This window comes from Temnothorax nylanderi, unplaced genomic scaffold (genome assembly GCF_030848795.1).
Source record: "Temnothorax nylanderi isolate EJ_2023f unplaced genomic scaffold, tnyl_v1.0 TNYL_tig0265_pilon, whole genome shotgun sequence".
Lineage (NCBI taxonomy): Eukaryota > Metazoa > Arthropoda > Insecta > Hymenoptera > Formicidae > Temnothorax > Temnothorax nylanderi.
The window spans coordinates 4174-26756 of record NW_027249327.1 but is presented as its reverse complement, the minus strand read 5'-3'; the positions used below and the strand labels follow the sequence as shown (position 1 = coordinate 26756).

The following is a 22583-nucleotide window of genomic DNA, read 5'->3' as shown; positions in this document are numbered from 1 at the left end:
TCTCTCTCTCTCTCTCTCTCCCTCCATTTCGCTCACTCTTCCTCTTCGTGTTATCTTCTCGGGCACTCGAGCCCGAAGAGTCAGAAGAGACTCTTGGTGCCTTGGTCGAATCGTCGATTGAAATTTAGGGTGCTCGTCCGCGAAGGATGAGCTGTTTCTCCCGCGGATTCACGATCGCTCCCGTAATGTCCCCCTTTCCTCTCATTCTTCCTCCTGTCTTTCTCTCTTGGGAGCAGCGATTTCGAATCGCCGCGCTGCAAGCCGCTCCCAAAGTTCACAACTACGCGCGCGCGTCTCATCCTTCTCCCCTAATTTATTCAGAGTTATTCATCGTCGAAAGAACGTACGTCGTACGTCAGATAGAAAGTGATTCAAAATGCGCTCTTGATATATAAGCTATTATAAATATGATGATTCCGCATGAAAAAGATACGACGATATGGCACAGAAAAACGTTTCGCGCGTAGCTTTATTATCTAGAAAACTGATTTCGAAAATTTGACAAAAGATTAAACTCAGAATCCGGCGAATCATGTGTTTAGCGGGAGTCGCGATATGCGCGAGAGAGACAACTTTGAGAAATTCTTTACATAATTAATGAGCGAAACGTGTCGCACGTCCGCGCCGCGCGCCGGTGCGTGGCGTGCACGGATTTAGCCTGTCCTCGTCTACGGGTCCACGGACTCCACGGTCCACGTCGAATCGGCCGCGGCCGACGAGAAGCAGGAGCGGGAAGCGGGGGAGCGAAGGGTAGAAACGGAGCGCCGACTTGAGCGACGAGCGAGCGCTTTCACGCGTTGCTAGTTGCTACCCCTCGCGGCGCGCGCGGACCAATTAGCATCGTTTCACGTACGGTGTGACGTAAGTGGTCATCCAGCCTTTGTATCGGGTAAAGAGAACGCGACTGCGCGCCGCAGGAAAAGTCTCGGTAAATAATAAATGCGCGCAACGCGCCGCGATAAACTTTTGGCGCATTATTTATCTCCCTCCCATTAATCGACCGCTCGCACGTTGCAAAAGAACTAATTACCACCTTCGAAGAAACACGCTCGATGTTATCGGAATAATTTACATGCGTCGCCCAATTATTTATTAAAATAAGGAATATTTAAAAATAAAGAACAAAATTATTTATTTCAGATACACGCGCATGTATACGGACACGGACATACGCTACGAGATGAGCATTTCTTTAACTCTAACGAATTAGTTTTGAGATTTGGACTATCAGTGTCATATATAGGAAGACTCGTTCCTGCAAATTCCTGCAAATAAAATGTACAATAATCTAGCCGGCAGAGTTTACAATATTTATTTAGAAGAAAAAATTATTCGGCAATTATTTGAGACGTAGACAATTTTTAAAAATCTCGCAGACGTTGAATACGGGCAATACGGCGCGGCGGCTGTACTCTTTCGATCTCCAACGAATTTGACGGAGCTGAGCTGCGTATTACATTCGCTCATGCGTGCACGATTCTCCTGTTGAAAAGTACGTCGCTCGTGCATTTCCGTGTAGGGTTCCGCGAGCTCTGTCGCGCGCGTAACGCACCGAGGAAAGAACGCCCTGATATCCTTTAACATCTAATCCAAGCGTGAAGCGCTCGACTGTGATCGATATTATTACGAAATTTAGAATGCGCGCGGCACGGCGCGGCGCGGGGGATCAATTCGCCTCTCGCGAATATATATAGCTTCGCTTGAAATTTCTTCTCGCTGCCTCGTAAGCGTAAGAGAGATTAAATATAGAGATATTAAATCGAACGTGGGATTAATAAATTATTTTCTGAAATAAAGAGGAGAGGATTTGAGAGGAAAGAAGGGGTTCTCTTATTCTTTGTTCTTAGAAAACTTATTTCCACAAGACTGACGTACGAAGTAAGTAATAAAGGTATACGATAGCGAGGGTCAGGGACGTTCCGACAAAAATCTTATCCTACCTGCAAGATGGAGTCCTGCATCCTGCATCCCTCACTCTCATTGTTTACAGCGCGAGGAGAGGAGCAGCGGAGGATGCGTGGCTACCTGCATGACGCGTACATAAACGCGGATTTTTCAATTCCATCCGGCTTTTATAGAGACGGAGGCATGCCCGATCCGATCCCTTCGCGGTGACGTGTAAACACGTACGTATCGGATACATACGTACCCTTGTCGAAGAGACACGCCGGAACAGAGAAGCGGAGGAACGAGCCGCGGTCGCGGTAACGGCGGTGCGCCCACCGCCCCGCTGCCCCGCCGCCCCGTCGCGCCGCGCCAGGGAGAAAGATTCCTCCTCGCCTATATCTGTTTTCCACTTTTTTCCCCCCTGGCAGCGCTACCGCGAGAGAGAGAGAGAGAGAGAGAGCCAGTTCCTCTCCTCCCCCTCGACGTTACTCTTCCCTCTTCACTTTTTAGTGCCGCCCTGCTCTCTCGTTGCGCGCTACTCTTTCTCTATCTGTCTCTATCTTCCTCCCGTTCCATTCTTCGCGTCGCGAACGCGAACACCCGCGGTCCCTCCCTCGCTTCCTCCCTGCAGCCTGCAGCCCCCTCTCTCACTCCTACTTCGTCTTTGCCTCGAAATGTGGCATTCAACAGGGCTTCCACGGTTCCACGCTGCTTGCGGTGGTGCGGAATCCGCGCCGGTTTGCCGCTACGCGCGCGGCTCGGTGCGGGGGGATGCATCGGGGAAATGATGCGCAGATTGGCCGGATCATCTCAAAAACCACCACCCTCCCGCCTCCTAGCCCTCCTCTTCCTCCTCTTCCTCCTCTTCCTCCTCTTCCTCCGCCACCTCCTCTTCCTCCACTACCTCTCTCGTCCCCCGGCCCGTGCTCTTCCGCAGGCAGCGCTCCCCCGTTACTCTCTCGCACCCTCATCGCCGACCGCGACGGTCGCCAAGGGATGGTGGAATACAACCCCCACCGCCACTGTCACCGCTGCCGCCACCGCACCATCGCCGAACAACCATCCCGACTGCCACGCAGCCGTCGACGACGAGTGACTGAGTCCTCCGATTATTATCTCATTTGCCGCCACGGCCAGCGGCACGCGTCGGCGTCGGACTCTCCGTGCCGTATCCTTGGACGACCGAGGAGGGATCCATAGATCGCGTCTTACCATAGATCCCGGCTGACCGATAAATCGTCGTGCGTATCATCGTTTACGAAGCGGCACCAACTTTGAGAATCCCGCCGCTCTCGCCGTCGTCGCGCGTACAGGTGAGTGCGACCCTTGAGGACCGCTGGACCGCTCTTTCGCCGTGTGTCATCGCGTGCATCGTGCATGTCATCGTATGTCGTCGATAATTCGCGCAACGGCACGGAAAAACGCCAAAGAGTTTAATGCGAAATAAAGAGCGCAATTTTGCAATCGAGCGCGCAAGAGTTACAACGTTACAAGTTACATGCACCATTTATCTTATCTAGATTTCGTCATGACGAAAACTATCGTGCAGATTAATTGTTTCGAGACGGAAAGATCTTTAGCCTGATTTGTTTGCTCGCGAGTCGGGATTTAATTAAATTATTTACGACACTTGCGTGATAATTTAATATTTGTTATAAGTTTGGTATTTTTTGGTGAAATAATTTTAGGTAGTGTTCTTTCTTTTTAACGTAGGCAAAATATCTTTCCTCACGGGGGAAGCGACGTGATGATTCTCTGTTACACCTCTATTACGCGCCATACGCACCGTCTAATGACGCCGTAATTGTACCGCTTAACTGGCTATTTCATGTCCTTCCCGTTAAACATCTGCCGTGCATATCGCATCTGCATGATAATCAAAACGATCGATTCCGCAAACGCGTTGTTTTCTTTTCATATTATACAAGAATATATAACGCAATTAACGTGATTACCGCGCGATGGTCGCAATAATTTTCATCGCGTAACAATCATTCGTGCATTCTTTAGTGGGGTTACCTCTGTCTATGATAGTGGTTCGATCTCTCGCATAACGTGGCCGTAATCCTTATCCCTTCATCGGGTCTCACAAGTCGCCAAGAGATTTAATTTTTTATATAACACTAAATGAAATGATATTTAAATGGTATAGTTTCATTAAATCGACATTGTCTCTTTTCGAATGTAAAATTCTTCCAATTTTTTAGACACTTTGTCTAATATTAACATCTATACGCGCATTCATATCTCTCTTTTCAGTACTTTTATCCTTTACGCTACGTAGATACATCTCTAGAATTTTTGATTCTGATTTGTATTTCGAGAAAATTTATCAAGGATTGCTAAATAAATAATGTTGACTGTTGAGTGATAATAATAGCAAAGTGTCAAAAGGTATAAAAAAAATCATTCAAAGTGACGAAAGAGCACGCGTGTCTGACGATTATCTTATTTCTTGGGGGCGCAACATCTCCAAGGATCTCGTCCTTCGGCGAGTCATTCGGCGAGCAGGTTCCTTCGTGTGACACGGAGAATAGGACGTTTGAATTACGCAGAGAGTTCAACCATAAAAAAGTTCAGATTCTGCTTTTCGACCGACGGTTTTTTCTTCTTATGCAAAGCAAGGTGCGCTGTGAACTGCGAGAGCGCCCCACAATAAAAATATTTATGTGAATAATAAAAGAATTGCGCATCTCTTCTCGAAGAAAAGCTGAAGGCGCTAACTTTGAAGTGTGAAGATAATCGGTATAAAAAGATACGAGATTTTAACTTGCTTTAGACTTTAGACTTAGACATTACTTACTGTATGGTGATGCAATTAGTTGAGCTAACTACTTATTTTAAAAGTGACGTAAAGCTATTTTTAACATCACAAATTTTTTGTAATGCATTACATATCGATTTCGACAAGATTAAGTCGATGCTGATGGACTTATCGATTTCAAAATAACAAGTTCTTAAGCGGACTGATTTTTGAGGATACTTTTGGACCAGGACACGCGTGTACGTATTTTGGACTAGGACGTGTACGTATGTCGTATGCAATACAACAACAAGGAATATTTTCAGAATACTTTTAAACAATATTTTTAGACAAGACAACTGTAAAAAATAATGGTGAAAATGGTTAGCGATCGAAAGCGTCGAGAGCTGCGCTCTTGAGCGGAAGAAGCGCACGTCTGCGATGTGTCTATAACAATGCGAAAATTGCGAAATGAAGTAGGCTGCCGCAAATTAGATGACGACAATTGGGTCAAAATATTTCTTTTACAATTTTATAAGAAATACTATATCCTAGCGAAGAGGTAAATACGAATGACACTCGCGATCTTGAAAATAAAAATGACAATGTGATACTTAACAATTTACACAATAAAAGTCTACAAACAATATACCTACGTATGTATTTGGCGTAGAAAGAAATTATATAAAGAAATGTCAAATTACATTGATCAAAATGATAGACAGACTGCACGAATCTTCTGTATAGTCCATGTGTAGTCCATGTAGTCCATGTAGTCTATATGAAAGATAATATAGTGAAAGGAGAGAAATATATATATTATCAAGTTGAATATAAAAATCAAATAAGAGACGCGTCGTGTGGTTCATTATTTCACCTCCCATCGCTTTGCATCTCGCGATGGGAGAGAGATAGGGACGATAGGGACGATAAAGAGAATGCCGAAAGGAGGTTACAGGAGTAGAAAGAAGAGACGACGAGGAGAGGACGAAGAGAGCTGAGAAAGATACGAGATGCGAGATCAGAGTTGAGGAGAGGGTGACGGCTGACGGCAGAGGGTACCAGGGCCAGGGGCGGGAACGAGGGCGGCAGGCCGAGGGAGGTAGAGCAGCGCGAATGCAAATATTCGCAGCGACAGAGATTGAAACAATCCGCCAATTAGAATCGTCGACGCGAACGGGATTATGCAGATTCGCGCCGCCCGCCCGGTAGCGGTCCCGGTGACGGGACTGGCAGCTGCCGCAACGCGAGCGAGCTTAATTCAATCCGCCGAGTTGTCTTATGAATCGTAAACCGGCCTTCCCTCGCGCGCCGCCGGCCGCGTGAAATCGAGATCGTCTCTCGTCTCCTCTCCACGGTGACGACACTGACGACGCGTCGTCGACGTCGCCGCGGAGTGATCCGCGCGCTCCATCCTCCATCGTCTCGCTCGCCTCGAGCGGAATAATAATATCAAGTCGTTCCGTAAAGTACCTTTACGATCTTTGGAAAGCTCTTCAACCGGTACCATTGTCTCTTAAACGAGTCTCCGTGCGAGAAAAAAATCGCCGCGATGCCCCGGAGGATTTTCTCTTGCGGATTTCCTCCAGGCGAACGCCTCTCCGGCCTCTCGCGTAATCGTCAACTTAATACCGGGAAATCGAGAATGCCCGACAAAAAAACGCGATCTCATTTTTCTTCAGGAAAATAAGTGATGAAAGTAACGAAAATTTGAATAATCGCAATTTTAATGACTTGAATTTTACGATTCGAGATTTCATCGAGTTAAAGAGGCTGATCGAGAAAATTTTTAATACGTAAAGAGAAACGCAGTCTTGTCATCGCGACTATAACTTGGACTATAACGTGTATCGCGCAATACGGATGGACGGAATTATGGCGGTGGCGGCAACGGGTATTTATCACGAAGAGTAAAACTGACAGCAGTCCATTTCCCGTTCGTCCTGCCTGTCTGGCTGAACATAATATCTCCTGACGAAACAACGTGGACGCCGTTTGTTTGGGAAACAATGGACCGAAACAATGCCCGATCCCCCCCCCTCTCTCTCTCTCTCTCTCTCTCTCTCTCTGTACGCGCGGACGCGCGGATACAGATCTCCTCTTTCTCTTTCTCCCTGCTTTCCATGCCTCGCTGCTCTTCGGTCTTTCCGCGTTGAAATCTTTTCAGGAACCTCTGCTCTCTGTTACGAAGAAATATTTCTTCGACGACCGCGACGGGGACTGCAGTGTGGTCCCCGCGCCGCGAGAGTTTTATCTGTCGCGATCCGCATCATCTTTTCGCGTCGTCTAAAAACATGAAATTGAGAAACCGAAATTATCCTCAAGATTATCGTATTTTCAAAGAATAATTTATCTGTTCCGCTTACATAGACATTCCTTCCGTAAAAATCAACGGAAACATATGTATATCGTATGATGCGAATGCAACGGCGAAATAACGATCCATCTTCAATAGCTGATCTTTACAGTGCAAGAATTTGCGGAAAGACAAAATGATGAGCGCGGGAAAGGATATCAATTGAAATGCCCGCGTCAATGAATTTACGCGAGAAATATATCCCTGATAACTTGGCGGAAATCCTCATACTCATCGGGCGAAAGCGAACGTGTACTTGACAGAAATTAGTATTCCTTAATGGCTTAATGGATGACGCGATACCCGGCTGGTTCATCCCGCCCTACCGTAGATTCCGCTCTTCCTTGGTCTTAGACTTAAGGCCGGGAGCCATTCAATTAATTTCAGAAGACAATGGTAGCTCACTTCCACATTGGCGAATCGTGCCTGTACGCGAGTTTCGTACACACTCATTACACGATGTTGTCAAACGACGCGCTACTCTGCGTCGCTTGCAGGATATTCACGATTACTGGGAAAAATGAAACACGAAAATCCGTCTAGGCCCTAGGCGTCTTAATCCGTCTTTTGTAACTCGTTAAGAATCTTGTTAATCTCAGACAGAGATAATAAAACCAAATTGTAACATATAAAAAGTAATGGAATAAAAATAGTAGAATTAAAGTTATGATGAACAAAGTTCGCTGATTGTGCGTGCATCGTAGATCCGTAATTCAATTTGTGGCTGAAATAGCAATAAATGAAAAAGATTCGCGGACGGGACGTGGCGAGATGGCGATTGTTCAATTAAATTACCTTATATTATAAATTAAATTGAAGTTAATCCAAGTATCCGATGATAATCTGATGACAATGCAATTACGAATCTTAGAGATTATTCTTTTATCAAAATAGCCGCCAAAATGACGACGACCACGGGCGACCCATCGACGCTGAAGACTCCGGCTTCCCTTTCGGGCGGTGATCTCGTTTCTCGTCTACTGGCGGCCACTCCTCCGTATCTGTACAACGTGCCGCTGACACCTCATAGCTTCTTCTTCAGCGAAATGTTACGCTCCTTCGTGCAGGCCAAAGCGGAAGTATCGTCGGCTGGCGGCGGCGGTGGCGGTGGCGGTGGTGGCAGTGGTGGCGGCGGCGGTATTCCAAACGCGCCGCGACGCCGCAAGCGATCCTGGCGAGACGCCCGAGACAGGCCATTGGAGCTCACGACGAAGGAACGGTCGCATCATCATCATCATCATTATCATCAGCATTCGGACAAGTACTATCACTCGACGGCGCAGCAGCAAACGCCTCAGGTACCGTCGGAGACTCGTCTGGAGAACGACGTCAAGCGATCCGACACCTACCTCGACACGATGGAGAACAAAGTCGGCGCGACATTCGATCAGAAGCCCAACTTTGGCGGCGACATCCTTAAACCCATCGACGAGAACAAGACCGAATTTCCGCGGCACGGTAATAAGAGTTTCTTCGACGAACGACCGCGGCACTTGGAGCAGGTCCAGCCGCCGGAGAACGTTTTCCCTGGCGGAGAAACGCGGAAGATCAAGCCGGAGGATTCGCAGCAGCAGCAGCAGCATCAGCATCAGCATCAGCATCAGCAGGTGGACCGCAGCGGAGGTAGAAATTGTAATTTCGACAGCGGCAGGAGTTACGAGAATCGTTCGAAGAGCATCGCGCTCGGTCAGGAGGTGTCCTCTCTGCAAGTGTCGGATCAGAAAAAGTTGGACTTGTCGCGGGCAGGCCCCTTCTTGCCCGGCATGCCGGGCAGAGGATGCGAGGGCGTCCTTCAGGGCGTGAAAGGCTTCGCTCTGCCCGGCGCCGGCGGCGTGTCCAGCCCGGCGGAATTTCTACCCGGACCTCTGTGGTACCCACCGTATCCGATGCCGCAATCCTATCCCGGCATCGATCCCCTGCACTTTTTCATAGACTTGCGCGTCTCTGGCCACATTTGGGATCGCAAGCACGCGAGCGAACGGCAGCTATCCTTCAAGAGCAAACATTGCTCGGCCTTCAGCGTCCCGCAGTCTAAGGAGTGCGGTAATCGGCCGTTGAATCTTACCCGCGACGAGGCCACCACGTCGAAGAATCCGGACACGGAAAACACGCGGGGTACCAATTATATTTTGAAGCACCTCATGAAAACATACCAGGACATTCAGCAGATCAAGACCTGCAGAACGGACGCATCGATGGAGAACGAGGAGAATTCGAAGGAAACGCAGCAAGGTAGGATATATATCGCGGCATTTGCGTTTTCACCTATTTTTCTTTATTCCCCAATTACTATCGCTGCTTTTTTTAATCTTTGCGAATTCGGTTAGGATCAAAATTAGTCAATTTTGCTTGACATCGGTGATATATGTTTCAAAGTATTTTCGGTAAAATAATAGAAATATCATAATTTCTATTGGCGATTGTCTTCTGTTATTAAGATTTTGAAAAGCATACTCCTCCCATTTTTGCTCATCCAATATTCTGGTCGTGAGATAATTGCTATATATATATATATAGACATTGTCTTCGCTATTATATTTTAAAGAGACGTATATACGGTATGCCGCGATAAAACATTCGTAATATCGTGATGGTTTTTCAAGCTGGCGAGGACCCTGCGAAGGTAGAGGATTCCGGCAGTACGACGACAAATTCCGAAGAGGAGAGAAAGGATTTGCGGGCTCTGATCGGTCTCGAGCTAGTCGTAGACTACGTGAAAGAACCGAAGGATGATTCGTCGAGCGAGCAAACGTCACGAGTAACGGAATAATAACTTACCTGTACTCTGTAACCTGTAACGAACGCAATTTGCAAAGGACGGCGCGCCGCGGACGGTCTTTCCACTTTAATCACTAAAATATAGTAGTAGCGTTGTTATTCGCATTCTCTCGTGTAACACCTTCGAAACTGCACCCGCGATGATATTCTTTCGCCGTAATATAGTACCTCAGGCAAAATAGGACTCGCCAGACTGTGCGCAAAACTGGACTTGCTTCGTACGCACGTAACGTGTTTTCATGTGTGATACATTTCCGTACGACGCCGACGCGGACGCGACGATTCGAAAGATATTCGCTTTCTATTGGTGCGCGAAAACGTCTTTCTTTCTCGTACAAATAAATACACTATTTCTCGTATTTCTAACAGTGATTTATCGCAATTTAGCGCTATTTATTGAAGATGTTTGTAAAACTTTCGCGCACTTATACATTTGTCAAGTATCACTCCGGTTGGACGTCTAAAACAGAATTGCCTTCCCTGATTTGATTCGCATACATTCTAAGCAATTTAAACAATCAAAAAAGAAGCTACGAATAAATTCTTGGCGAGAATGAAAGGGTCGCATTTTAAAGATCGCATCGGAGTGAAATTCGCTCCGATGCGAATTCGACATGTGATATGTACTGTAAATATTATAATAGTATCCCGATGTATTTATATGTATCGATAGAAAGTACTCGTTGTTGTAAGTTGAACGTAATAAAAGCAATACGATTTAACTGCATAACGTTCGTCCTTTATCAGCTCGCGCTTCCTCGTAAATCGCAATAAAATGAAAGTTTAATTTTAACGCGCGAGTTACGTGCTATCGTGATTAGCTATGACGCGAAGCTCCAAGATCACTTCGCCCTTATTGTTGCCGTTCAGCTTCATCAATTTCCGGCCTCCTTGCGGAACGAGAATGACGTCGTCCAAGCTGCCTCTTCTGGTAGCCGGTTCGGTTAATCTGTAGTACGCGACCGGTCGATCCGCGTTCTTGCTCAACTCGACATACGGCTTTTCCGGGGCGACGAGAGTGTATATCTGATCAAGTCGACATATAGCACTGTCAAACTTAAATTTACATCGTCCAGATACATCGAATACACAGGGCATATAGGGCATATAGGAGATTCACTTGAAGATCAGAGGGTCACAAAAAAAGAAAAAAGATACGAAAAATACTAACGCGTACACAATTAACATAGGACTTCGTGACCTTTGTATATTTTGTTATGCTATCGTTTTAGATGGAATAGTTTCCAGGTTTTTAAGTTTACCTTTCTGGTCGGAGATACGACGCCGACGTTCTCGTTCTCGTTCTCGAGGGGATCTCCCGCGGAAAAAGCCAGATCCAGATCGCGAGAGGCCTGCTGTTCCACGATCGGATAGATCGCGTTGTTTCGCGCCCCGTCTACATTCTCCAGGTAATAAACTCCGCCATCGACATAGCTCGCGACAGAGACGGCGATTACAAAGAGAATAGCGCACCTCATATCCGATAGCACCGGCTTCGATTCGAAGATACGACATACGACGCGCGAAGAGTCCGCGAGGATAATGGAACAAAAGTTTTCAGAGCGGTAACAGAACTGACAGATGTTGGACTCGCTAATCCGCGAATAAGACGATTATCGTGTCGTCGCGCACAGAAACAATTAATTAAACATGCGTGACGTTCTTGCGTGGGCGGGATTAAAATGTTACCGTTCGCGCCGCGACGACACTTGTCGAATATCTCTCTGCAGTCTGCAGGTAAATAATTTCAAACGAGAGATAAATGCCAAATAATTCCAGCCGGAAAAAATTACGCGCGAGCACTAATTCAGGATACGGTATGCGAAACACGGCAGAAAGAAATACTTGAACAGGTGACAACAGCTGATAACGTCAATCGTTTTATGAATAAAGAATATTCGACTGATCGCTCTCTAATGTAGAGCTCGTAGAGGATGAATGAAATATCGATGTTGAAGTAAGATTTCCAAACGTCTCGTAACTCGTAATGCGTTCGCGAAAAAATGGATGTTTTTCTTCCAAAGTGTACCTGTGGAACCGCGAATGTGTGTCGCGAATCGCTCGATTCGTTTCGCGTAAAGCAGCTCGCCGCGTCTTCCGCTCCTTCCGCTCCTTCCGCCGAAAGAATCGAGGGACGAGAGGTACAACGTACAACGTACAACGCGCGTTATTGGGGCGCGACGAGAGATTAAAAAACGACTTTTTTTTTCGAGGAGAGACTGGAGAGAGGATCGCTTCCATTGCGACCGGGGTAGTTGCATCGCCCGGGCCCGGATCCTGAATAATGCATGAAATTTGTTCCCCGGAATCGAATCGCGCCTCGTCACCGGCGCGACGGCACGACGGTACGACGGCACGACGACAAGAGAGCGGGCATAAATCTAAATAATTTCAACCCTCGAATTTTTATTATTCCTATGACTGCGATGGCGCACACGCGCGCACGCATGCATTCGCACACGTCCCGTTCCGTACTTTGTGGGTGTGTGGCCCCGTGTACCTCGTGCCTCTCGTGCCTCTCGTGCCTCTCGTGCCTCGTGCCTCGTGCCTCGTGCCCCGTTGAATATGCATGCGCCGCGCGCTTTCCGCACTTGGGAGTGTCGGACCTTTGTGCACCTACCCCGTCGCGCCGCAGCCCGCAGCTTATATACACTATATGCACTATGCACTGATGCACATCGCGCTTCTTGCATCGACTCGCACGAGTCGCACGGCCTCGTAGACACTCGTTAGCATCACCGTTACAGGGCGTTACATCGTGCAGACAAGAGCGTTTATGTATGACGACGGTCGACGGTCGACGGTCGACGGTTTATCAATTCCGCCGCTATTGAGGGTTTTGCCGGATTTAAAACGCATTTTAACGCGCGCGTTTAATGTCATATGTCGCACAGTTTGAGAATCAATAACACGTGAGATATACGTCATACGTCGTTTCTGGATGTAAAAAAAGAAACCAAGCGTCTACCCGCGAACACGCACGTTTATTTAAAATTAAGGAATTGGATACGAATTGGATGTTATTTTGTCACAATCTTCACGATCGACACGCGCGATTTTATATATATATATATATATATATATATATATATATATATATATCGTAAGATTTTTTTTTCGGCGTAATACGAATACCATGATTCATGAAAAAGATACGTGGCCGTATCTTCGTCCAAAGGAAAATGTAATATTTGAATTTTTGAACGGAGAAGTTAGTTATTACTCACTCGGATCGCGGCGGATCGCGATAAATCACAGAAGGAATTAACGAGCGGCGAAGATGACACTTGGTCCCCTCCTCGTCTCATCTCGTCTCGCGTCTCGTCTCGTTCCATCCTTGGCCGTTTCCTTCGCCGTTTCCAGCCCCACCGGTGAAATATGGCCGGCAACTTTTCTCATACTTGAGAATTTTCCTGAGCGGCAGTAGCGGCCAATCCCACCGTAGCATATCGTCGTATCGTCGAGAACCTGGAGAACGAGAATACGACGAGAGCGAGAGTAGGGGCAAGTTATCAAGCGTTCGCGGGATGAGTGCTATAACATAACACTTTGCGAGGGAAGGAAAGGAGCGATACACCTCTTTTCTTATGTAATGTTGGTGTATATATAAAGAACGATCGCGAGGGCTTTCCGTAGATATCATCATCATCATCATCATCATCATCACCTTCCTTCGTGATTGCCTCCTATGAAAATTATTATTCACGTCGCTATATAATAAAATCAAGGGAAAATATATATGCGTGAAAATTATTAAACGTATAAATACGCTCCCCCCCCCTCTCTCCACAATCGATAACTTGAATCTTTTCAGGATATGTTATGAATTTTGAAAATCGATAAATAACGATAAGTATTAATTGGTTAAGAATACTTTGCTTATGCATATACGTAGATATATCTCTGTGTGTAAAGTAAAGGTCAAAATAATTTGCGATGTAGAATAAAATGTGGTTGGGTTAATTTCGTAAACTTTTATTTTTAATACTGCGCAATTTCAATAATTTCAACTATTCTTAGTCTAACTGTAAGACATACGTCTCGCATAACAATCTTCTTTAAAATTATGATACAGCATTTCTACTATTTAATTTACATGGCTATAATCTTTACAATCTCTACAAAGACCTTTTCTCTGCACAATTTAAACGATTTGTATTATATCGGTTACATACAGAACCGTGTTCGGTCGATGCAGTCGATAGACGATAGTAACGGTGGCGCACGTGCGTTTCTTATAAATTTGATGAATTTATAAAGAAAGTTAAATGCAATTTCGTATTTGACAAATCATTGAAATCAAGTCGAATTATCAAGTCACATTGAATCGAGAGAATATATCTAGGAAGCGAGAAAATCTACATGCACACATATAGGGTGCGTTCGGGCAGCTCGCTACCACGTCTAACTCCAAGCCTAACCAAATAGTAAAATAAAGCAAGATCGTAAAGAAGTATTAATACCAGCAGTACTTAGGGAATTAATAAATCGTCTGAAAACGATTATGACGCGATACATATATATGTATATACCTATGTATGTATACATATGTATATACCTGTGTGTATAATTTTTTTTTCTGTTATTCCGCATCATGCAATTATATTTCTATATGTATAATCCATTTTATATTTGTAGCCAACTCAACGTTTACAATAGAAAACTTTGAAATTAATTTCCAGATAAACAGATGCAAACAATTTACTGCCACTGTTCGTAGAGCTTTCAAACGCTAACGCTAACGCTACCGTTACCAATGCACTATCTCGAAAGGAAAGCGTTGGTAACGCGCAATTATGACCTACAACATTACGATCAGTGACGTTACGATAGCGTTTGCTAGCGCTACCGTCTAGCTCCGCAAACAGCTTGTAGCGCTAAATAGCGCTTTAGCGTCTCCCCGAACGCACCCATGGACGACTGAAAGAATACTTAACGATACGCAATCCGTCAATTCCGATTGCGAGTTTATAATGGAGACGCACGCACGAAACTGCATGCGCTACGACAGATGGTAGAAAATAGCGATCCCTTCATTGCAGACGCACGAATTCTACGAGTATTTGGCAGTTGAAATTTGAGCCAACAAAATGTCTGCCTTTTATTTGGTTTGCGCGGAAACTTTCTTACAAATTTCATTGGTATACTCGCTGCACTTGGCAGTGCCGCCTAGATCGCCAGTCAGATACTTGGCTTCCTTAATAGTGTCATAAGCAGCATGCTCGATGATCTTGGCGTGATTGGTCAAGCCCATATATTTGAGCATCATCACCGCGGAGAGCAATAACGCCGTGGGGTTTGCCTTATCTTGGCCGGCAATATCGGGCGCCGTTCCATGTACCTGTACAATCAAATTTACCATTTTGTCACGTAAAGTAAAATTAATATAAAATTTATTTATATATTCGTAATAACTGTACCGATTCGAACAAGGCTCCGTTCAGACCAATGTTCCCGCTGGGTGTCAGACCGAGGCCCCCGACGAGTCCAGCGCACATATCAGACAAAATATCACCGTACAAGTTAGGCATGACGAGCACGTCGTATTGGCTTGGATCTTGTACCATGTTTAGGCAAACTGTATCCAAGTACCTCTCCTCGAACTTGACAGATGGAAACTTTTGTGCGGCTTCTCGACAACACCTCAAAAACAAACCGTCCGACATCCTCATGATATTAGCTTTATGTACAGCAGTAACCTGTGAAAGAAATCGATTTTAGTTAGTCTGATAGACACACACACACACACACACACACACACACACACACACACACACACACACACACACACACACACACACACACACACACACACACACACGCACGCACACTTGCCACGGCGCTTCGCCGTTTGCGAATATCTCAACTTTGCGAGTACCTTTTTTCTATTATTGTCTGTGGCATATTGGAAAGCAAATTCTGCTACCCTACGAGAGGCTTCCTCGGTGATTAACTTAATAGATTGTACAACGCCTTCTACGATCTCGTGCTCTATACCCGAGTATTCACCTTCCGTATTTTCTCTGATAGTGACGACGTCGACGTTGTCGTACAGTGTCTTGTACCCCTCCAAGGATAGGCATGGTCGTACATTGGCATACAAATTAAATTCCCTGCAAATTTTTACAAAGGGCGATATAAGACGCGTATATTTTATTTCGCGAGCGAAGCAGCGTAAAAGCAAAGGAGCAATTGCGCGCGCGCTTATCATGATATTACGGTTACGTAAGTATGTATATGCATTACTTTGGACAGCTGCGCTATTGTACAAATTCAGCCGATATACTCGCGTATCTCGCGGACGTAATTTAAATTACGCTTGATTGCACATAATTCCGGGATGCTTACTTTCTGAGCGCAAGATTGAGAGATCTGTGACCTTTCCCAATTGGAGTCATTAGAGGTCCCTTAAGACCGATTTTATTCCTATTTACTGAATCGATGGCCGCTTGTGGTATACCGAACTTGCCATCTGGACCCTTTACTGGCGTTACGTCAACTGATTCCCATTCTATCGGCACCTATTTTTTTTAAAGATAAATTGAGAAAAAATTGTTATAAAAGATAAAAAGGAGCCTGTTTAGAAGAAGCAAAAACATGTATATATTTATACTAATATATTTATACTAATAACACATCCAGATAAGAATATCAAACGTGTATACTGTTAAAAGAGATATATTATGAATTGAGTAATCATATTATGCAATTTAAGCCTTTTGATTATTATAAGCTAATTGGTGGTGAAGAAAGATGTTTTTAACCAATAGAAAACATTTGCTCTCCTAATTCTATAGAATTTCAGAAGAACGAAAGACAAATAAATAACATTAAAATAAAATTAAACTATTATTCTAAATATTCCAGTTAGAGTGACAGAAGATTAATTCCTTCAAGTTATATAAATCTATAATCAAAAAGATATTTGTTAATAATTCTTGATTCACTGAAGTCTACATTCAATACGTTCGATTATCATTGGATGGACTTGTAGCTTGTACATACATAAGAGTAGGAGTAAAATAAAAGCCTTCAAGTTGGTGTTAGCACAAGTCGGAGGATGGCTATGTTGTGATTATTCTACAAGTCTAGTGTATACAAGTCAAGTACATAGTGGCATCTACTGTGTTTGTGATGAGTCGGTCAATCTTGTCGCTTGTCGCGTTAGCTAAAACACAAATGTATCTCACCTTGGCGGCATCGAAGATCTTTTGCACGGCAGCGGAAATTTCGGGTCCGATGCCATCTCCAGGAATGAGGGTGCATTTGTGTACCTTGCTGCTGTAGAGCCGTGCACCGGTGATTTTCGAAGAGATCTGCTGATATCGACGTACGTAACGGTTTAAAAAGATGACCGGAAAGATTCCGAGAGGATTCCGGTGAGACTCCGTGATTCTCCGTGCCACGGACTCAACGGAGTATGAAAGAACGATCTTTACGTTGACCCGACAACCGTGCAATTTCAAAATTGCACGATTCACCGATATTATGCCGATTAGAATATCCGGTTTCCCAATGCAGAGGAGAGGACCGTTAAGATGGGGGAAACGGGGGGCTGGACGGAATTAGAACATTAAACTATATCGCGGAGAAACAGCGACGAAGATAGATTTGTAGAAAGAGAGGGAGAGGGAGAGGGAGAGAGCGAGAGAGAGAGAGAGACACACACAGAGGGTATGCGTAAGACGTAAGAGCGAAGGCAAGATAAGGCGAGATGGAAAATGGTAGAACGGTAGGTGCGACCGTGGCCGGCTCGAGGAGTTCTAACCTTGCTCGGGGCTAGGAGGACCGAGGACGTAGAGACGGGCAGGATTACGCAGGACGACGACAGTTCCTTGGGTAATTTCGCGGACGGGGCGATTCGCGGCACCTACTTACTGCTGTACGGATCCACTGGGCTGCCATGGTGCTCAGCTGCTCACTCGCAATGTCGCGTCTCGCGATTGACGCACTGTTTCGCAGTTCGCACAGAGTCCTGTCGGAGTCACGGAGTACGGACTACCGGGACCGGAAGTCGTCGCCCCGCCGGGCCACCGTGCCGCCGTAAAGTCAGGAGCCGCGATTGGCTGCTCGCGAGTCGAGCCCCCGCGTCCCAGCCAATCACGTACGAACGCTCTGAGCCGCCGGCGAGCGGCCGCGGCATACCAGACGGTTACCGTTGAATTAATTCAATTGAAGCTTTGAAACGACGTTACACCTGTAAACTCGGTGTGTGGCCTCGCGGTTTGTTGTTTTCGTCGGTGCTCGGCGAGATGTTCTATCAACGCCTGCGAAAGTTACTCATTATCTCCGATCAACCAAACGGGTGTCTGACTAGCCGTTCATTTGACTCGCGTAGTAGTCGCCCACCCCACCAGCCCCACCTCGTACATTTCGTCGCCAGTGTCGCCACTCACTCGCCGCCATCGTAACATTCGTAACGCGGCAGACACGAGACGGACCGGCTCCCGAACGAGTGTCGTCGTGACTTATAATTGGTGAGTAATATGTATTAGCTTTGCATTTATTGTGCGCGTGTGTGTTTGCCGCGGTATTTATCGCGTAATTCGGCGCGATGATTCTTGAAAATACGTATTTCACGGTAATTATTCGGTCGAAGCTTTATCGCGCGGGCATTCGCGAAAGTGACGAGCGTCGATTTTCGAGTGTCGCGGATATCGCGGATATCTAGTGGCGTCGCGACTTAATTATATAATTGGTGAGTAATATGTATTAGCTTGGCATTTATTGTGCGCGTGTGTGTTTACCGCGGTATTTATCGCGTAATTCGGTGCGATGATTCTAATTATTCACGGTCGAAGATGTATCGCGCGGGCATTCGCGAAAGTGACGAGCGTCGATTTTCGATCGTGTCGCGAATATCGCGGATATCTACCGAGAAGTGATACGTCTATTAATCGGAATGCGAAATAATAATCGCAGTAAAAGGCGAGCATACCGGTACTCGCTACTCGGAAGTTCGGAAAATATATAATCGCGAAGTTAAGCGCGGGACGCGCAGTGACGTCGCGTCGCTCTTGTCGTCTTATCGCGTGAAGTTGAACGCGCGGGAGACGATTCGAAACCCCCTTCGCCATCTTGATTATACGTTCTCCTGTCGTTTCCAGAACGCGGCGGACAGGGACACGGGACGGATCGGATCCGGAACGAGTGGCGTAGCGACTTTAATTGGTGAGTATAACACATGTACTATCTTTGCATCTAATATTTATAGCAGTATCTATCGCGAAGTGTATATTGATAATGCAAATCCGTGTGTTCGCGTAAATATACACAACTGTAGTGTCTCGCGCCAAGTACGCGCGGAGCGAGACGTGTCTCTTGATCCGTTCGAATGCGTATTTCGAAAGCCTTGTTCGGCCGTCCACCCCACGATCAATCCCACGAATTAATCTAGCGATGCCGCGTCGCTCTCGCGCTAAGTTAATCGCGCGAGAAATTTTTTACCGTCATCTCAGATATATTTCGTTGCATTTTTATTTGTGAAATATATCGCTGTTAATTATCGAATATGCCATAATTTCTTCTCTTATTTCTCCGTTGTCGCAATATGAGTAAGTACGCGTCGCGTATGATTAATTATTAATTTCGAGAGTATCGTGTAAAGTTTGGCAAAGCCGCGTGATTATTGTATTCTAGTGATTACTTGTAATCGTGATGTTTAATTGTAATCAATATTTTAGAGCACTGTCTAATATATATATACATCTTAAAAAAATATTTATAAATATATATGTATATTGCTTGATTACACCAATTTATAAAATATTTAATTTCGGACGAATATATATATATATATATATATATATATATATGGGGAAGAGATTAAAAGAAACACATGCCTAAAATAAAAATAAGTAACTTTTGCACGCAAGTACCATTTTATTTGTAATTTCAATAAATTTTTAATAAAAGAATAACATCTTAATGAAAATGGTTTTTTTAGATATTAACTTGTATAAAATTTGATAAGAGAGAGAGAGAAAGAAATCTAATCCTGATATAATTTAAACTATTATATAAATTTTAATTATTTAGAAATATTTGATGTATTAACAAGTTATATTTTATATATGGGGCATTCTTTGCTAAATCGGTCAGTCGCCGACCCTGACCCCTTTTGATTTTGCTCTTGATTTTTTTATTACAATCATGTAACTGAATTAAGTATTCCTGATTTTTTTCAAATTTTTATCTCAAGGTATATTCGAGATATAGATATTCAAAGTTTTGAAATTCATCCTCTCCGGAACATATTCAAATAACTTTACTTATATTTATCAGATCGTTAAAAAGTCATGAAATTAATCGAAAAGAAATTACATTTCCTTCCGATTAATTTCATAACCGATATTTTAACGATCCAATAAATAGAAGTAAAGTTACAGTTACAGCTATTTGAATATGTTCCGGAGAGGATGGATTTCAAAACTTTGAATATCTATATCTCGAATACGCCTTGAGATAAAAATTTGAAAAAAATCAGGGATACTTATTTCAGTTACACGATTGTAATAAAAAATTAAGAAGGTTCAGGGTCGGCGACCTATATATATTTATCATGTTAATATTAATCATGTTATGAATAATTTATTAAATATATTTAAAAAATCTTAAAACATAATCTAAAATATTTTATTAATTAGACAATGTATTAAACATGCAGTACACTATATACAGTACACTATATACACTATATACAGTATATTACATGTTTAATACATTGTCTAATAAATAAAACATTTTAGATTATATTTCAAGATTTTTTAAATATTTAATAAATTATTTATAACATGATTATTATCAACAAATTTATATGAAATATTACTTATTAATATATCAAATATTTCTAAATAATTAAAATTTATAATAGTTTAAATTATATCAGGATTAGATTTTTTTCTTATCAAATTTTATGCAAGTCATATTTAAAAAAGCATTATTAAGATATTGTTCTTTTATTAAAAAATTTATTAAAATTACAATTAAAATGGTATACTTATTTAAATAATTAATGTATGAAATAAAGTCTAATTGAATGATGAATAAGAAGTTTGATGCGTAAGAATTAGTCAATATCAAATCATTTATTTTTATGTTTCAGAAGATAACGACGCGGAAAGTGTTGCATTGAGGGAGCTGACAACGCGAAAGGACAGTCTGAGAGGAGGAGGAGGCTTGGGAGAGGCATCGGGCGCCAGCGGAACAACTTTGCGGTAAATTATGTTTTATTTTGTATAAAAATAATTTTTTTCTGTTTATTCTCGAATTGTTTTATTTCCCCGTGATTTAGAAATAATAATTAGAAGAAAAGAAGTAATTTAATATATTGTAGAAATTTATCCTTGTAAAGATCCTTTTCGTAAAATGTTTAATTATTTAAATTAATATCTAATTGAATAATAAAAAGTTTGATGCACATAGGAATTATGTTTTAAAACATTAGGTTTTTTGAACATCATCTTAATGTGAATTTTATGTTTGTATATTACAGATTCAACGTAGCTACGTGGCAGATATAATTCGCTGTTGCGCATCGGGGTTGGTGAGTGATGAATTAACTAATTAACATATTTATTGAGGTAACGGATGTGTGGTAACCTATAAAATATGTACCACAAAAATGTATACCACATAAATGTACCTTAAATGTATACCACGTATCTAGATAAATTTATGCAATTTAATAATAAAATATAAGTTTATAGCATTCCATACATCTGTTGCCTTAAAATGAATCAGTTAAAACAGATTAGGATAAGTTAATCTTGGATGTCTTTTTATTATTATATTTATATATTGATTAATTTAGGGTGTGTATACGAGAATGTATAGATACTCGTATGCACACACTGTGTATATAAAAACAGAATTTTTCGGAAAATTGAGAATACCATGAGGACAAATATTATTTATTGATAATTATATTAATTGATGATGTTATTTGGTTAATATTTAGAATCAAATAACATAATTTTTAATTATATGTATATGCACATAACATAATTTTTTACAAATATAAAAAATAAAGAAAACAAAGTAGAAGACAAATAAAAGTTTAACAATTAAAATCTTTTTAATTTGATGCTCTTATTTAAGTTACTCATGATATTCATATGTCGGGATCAACAAATAGAAAGAATAAAATATTTATATTGTTTCATATATGCAATAAGAAAATGAAAAAATAAAATAAAATAAAAAATAATTAAAGTAAACAATATTGTAGGTGATCATAATATTGAAAAATATTTATTACAAATATTGTATTAGAAAAGTGTAATATTGTATTATTCCTTTTCTCATCTACCTCTTTTCTATTATATTCTATTAAATATTTATCCAAGATTAAACTTTATATAAGTTAGTGCAAGGAAGCAATACATATATGTATACATATATATATACATATATACATATATCACGTAACTTTTCATATAATTTATTGATCTCGCTTTTTTCATATAAAAGACATGCTTTCAGTTATTCATTATATTATTACTTTTTGATGCATTGACTTTAGCCTAATCTGTTGTAGCTTATTCATATGTAGTGATTGATAACTGGATTTTATACCAGTTAAAGTAGTAAAGTGACGTGAGATCCAATATCTATTTTATTATGAAATAAAAGATTTTTTAAATAATTATCTTATGTATAATAGAATCAATCAGTTTCATCTCGCTTAAAAATGATTTTGAAACAATATATTATATAAAAAGTAATCTTAATAATTTGCAAAGTACAAAGTGATTATTATTATCAATTCTAATCGTGTGTGTGTGGGATTTTTATTATCCTTTTCGGATCTTACGTCAT

The 22583-nt window shown here is 42.5% G+C and overlaps 3 protein-coding genes and 1 long non-coding RNA gene across 5 annotated transcripts; 2 read left to right on the top strand and 2 right to left on the bottom strand.

The window, feature by feature from the left end:
- The first annotated feature begins 2586 nt into the window (after positions 1-2586).
- LOC139780151 (uncharacterized) lies at positions 2587-10486 on the top strand. Its single transcript, XM_071718666.1, has 3 exons — positions 2587-3200; positions 7881-9218; positions 9590-10486. The coding sequence occupies exons 2-3, from the start codon at positions 7889-7891 to the stop codon at positions 9754-9756; spliced, it is 1497 nt and encodes a 498-aa protein (XP_071574767.1). The 5' UTR covers positions 2587-3200; positions 7881-7888; the 3' UTR covers positions 9757-10486.
- Positions 10124-11484, bottom strand: LOC139780153 (uncharacterized). Its single transcript, XM_071718670.1, has 2 exons — positions 11027-11484; positions 10124-10790 (listed from the first exon to the last, which is right to left on the bottom strand). Exons 1-2 carry the CDS (start codon positions 11240-11242, stop codon positions 10566-10568), a joined length of 441 nt encoding a protein of 146 aa, XP_071574771.1. The 5' UTR covers positions 11243-11484; the 3' UTR covers positions 10124-10565.
- A 2234-nt stretch (positions 11485-13718) lies between these two features.
- Idh3a (isocitrate dehydrogenase [NAD] subunit alpha, mitochondrial) lies at positions 13719-17801 on the bottom strand. Of its 2 annotated transcripts, none has more exons than XM_071718669.1 (6): positions 17643-17801; positions 16955-17080; positions 16113-16285; positions 15643-15877; positions 15185-15463; positions 13719-15105 (listed from the first exon to the last, which is right to left on the bottom strand). In XM_071718669.1, the coding sequence occupies exons 1-6, from the start codon at positions 17667-17669 to the stop codon at positions 14866-14868; spliced, it is 1080 nt and encodes a 359-aa protein (XP_071574770.1). In that variant the 5' UTR covers positions 17670-17801; the 3' UTR covers positions 13719-14865. The 2 variants fall into 2 exon arrangements, with proteins under 2 accessions (XP_071574770.1, XP_071574768.1); XM_071718667.1 differs by having other exon boundaries at positions 16955-17083; positions 17643-17785.
- A 133-nt stretch (positions 17802-17934) lies between these two features.
- Positions 17935-21515, top strand: LOC139780150 (uncharacterized). The gene is made up of 3 exons (XR_011720149.1): positions 17935-18241; positions 18872-18935; positions 20869-21515. It is a non-coding gene; the product is annotated as an uncharacterized lncRNA (long non-coding RNA).
- The last annotated feature ends 1068 nt before the right edge of the window (positions 21516-22583 follow it).

Coding starts and splice junctions, on each gene's coding strand:
- LOC139780151 (XM_071718666.1), top strand. CDS start 7,889: ATGACGACGACCACGGGCGACCCATCGACGCTGAAGACTCCGGCTTCC. Junction 9,219..9,589: donor TTCGAAGGAAACGCAGCAAG/GTAGGATATATA, acceptor TGGTTTTTCAAG/CTGGCGAGGACCCTGCGAAG.
- Idh3a (XM_071718667.1), bottom strand. CDS start 17,669: ATGGCAGCCCAGTGGATCCGTACAGCA. Junction 17,084..17,642: donor CCCAGTGGATCCGTACAGCA/GTAAGTAGGTGC, acceptor CGTCGATATCAG/CAGATCTCTTCGAAAATCAC. Junction 15,464..15,642: donor CAGACAATAATAGAAAAAAG/GTACTCGCAAAG, acceptor TTTCTTTCACAG/GTTACTGCTGTACATAAAGC.
- LOC139780153 (XM_071718670.1), bottom strand. CDS start 11,242: ATGAGGTGCGCTATTCTCTTTGTAATCGCCGTCTCTGTCGCGAGCTAT. Junction 10,791..11,026: donor TCGTATCTCCGACCAGAAAG/GTAAACTTAAAA, acceptor CGACTTGATCAG/ATATACACTCTCGTCGCCCC.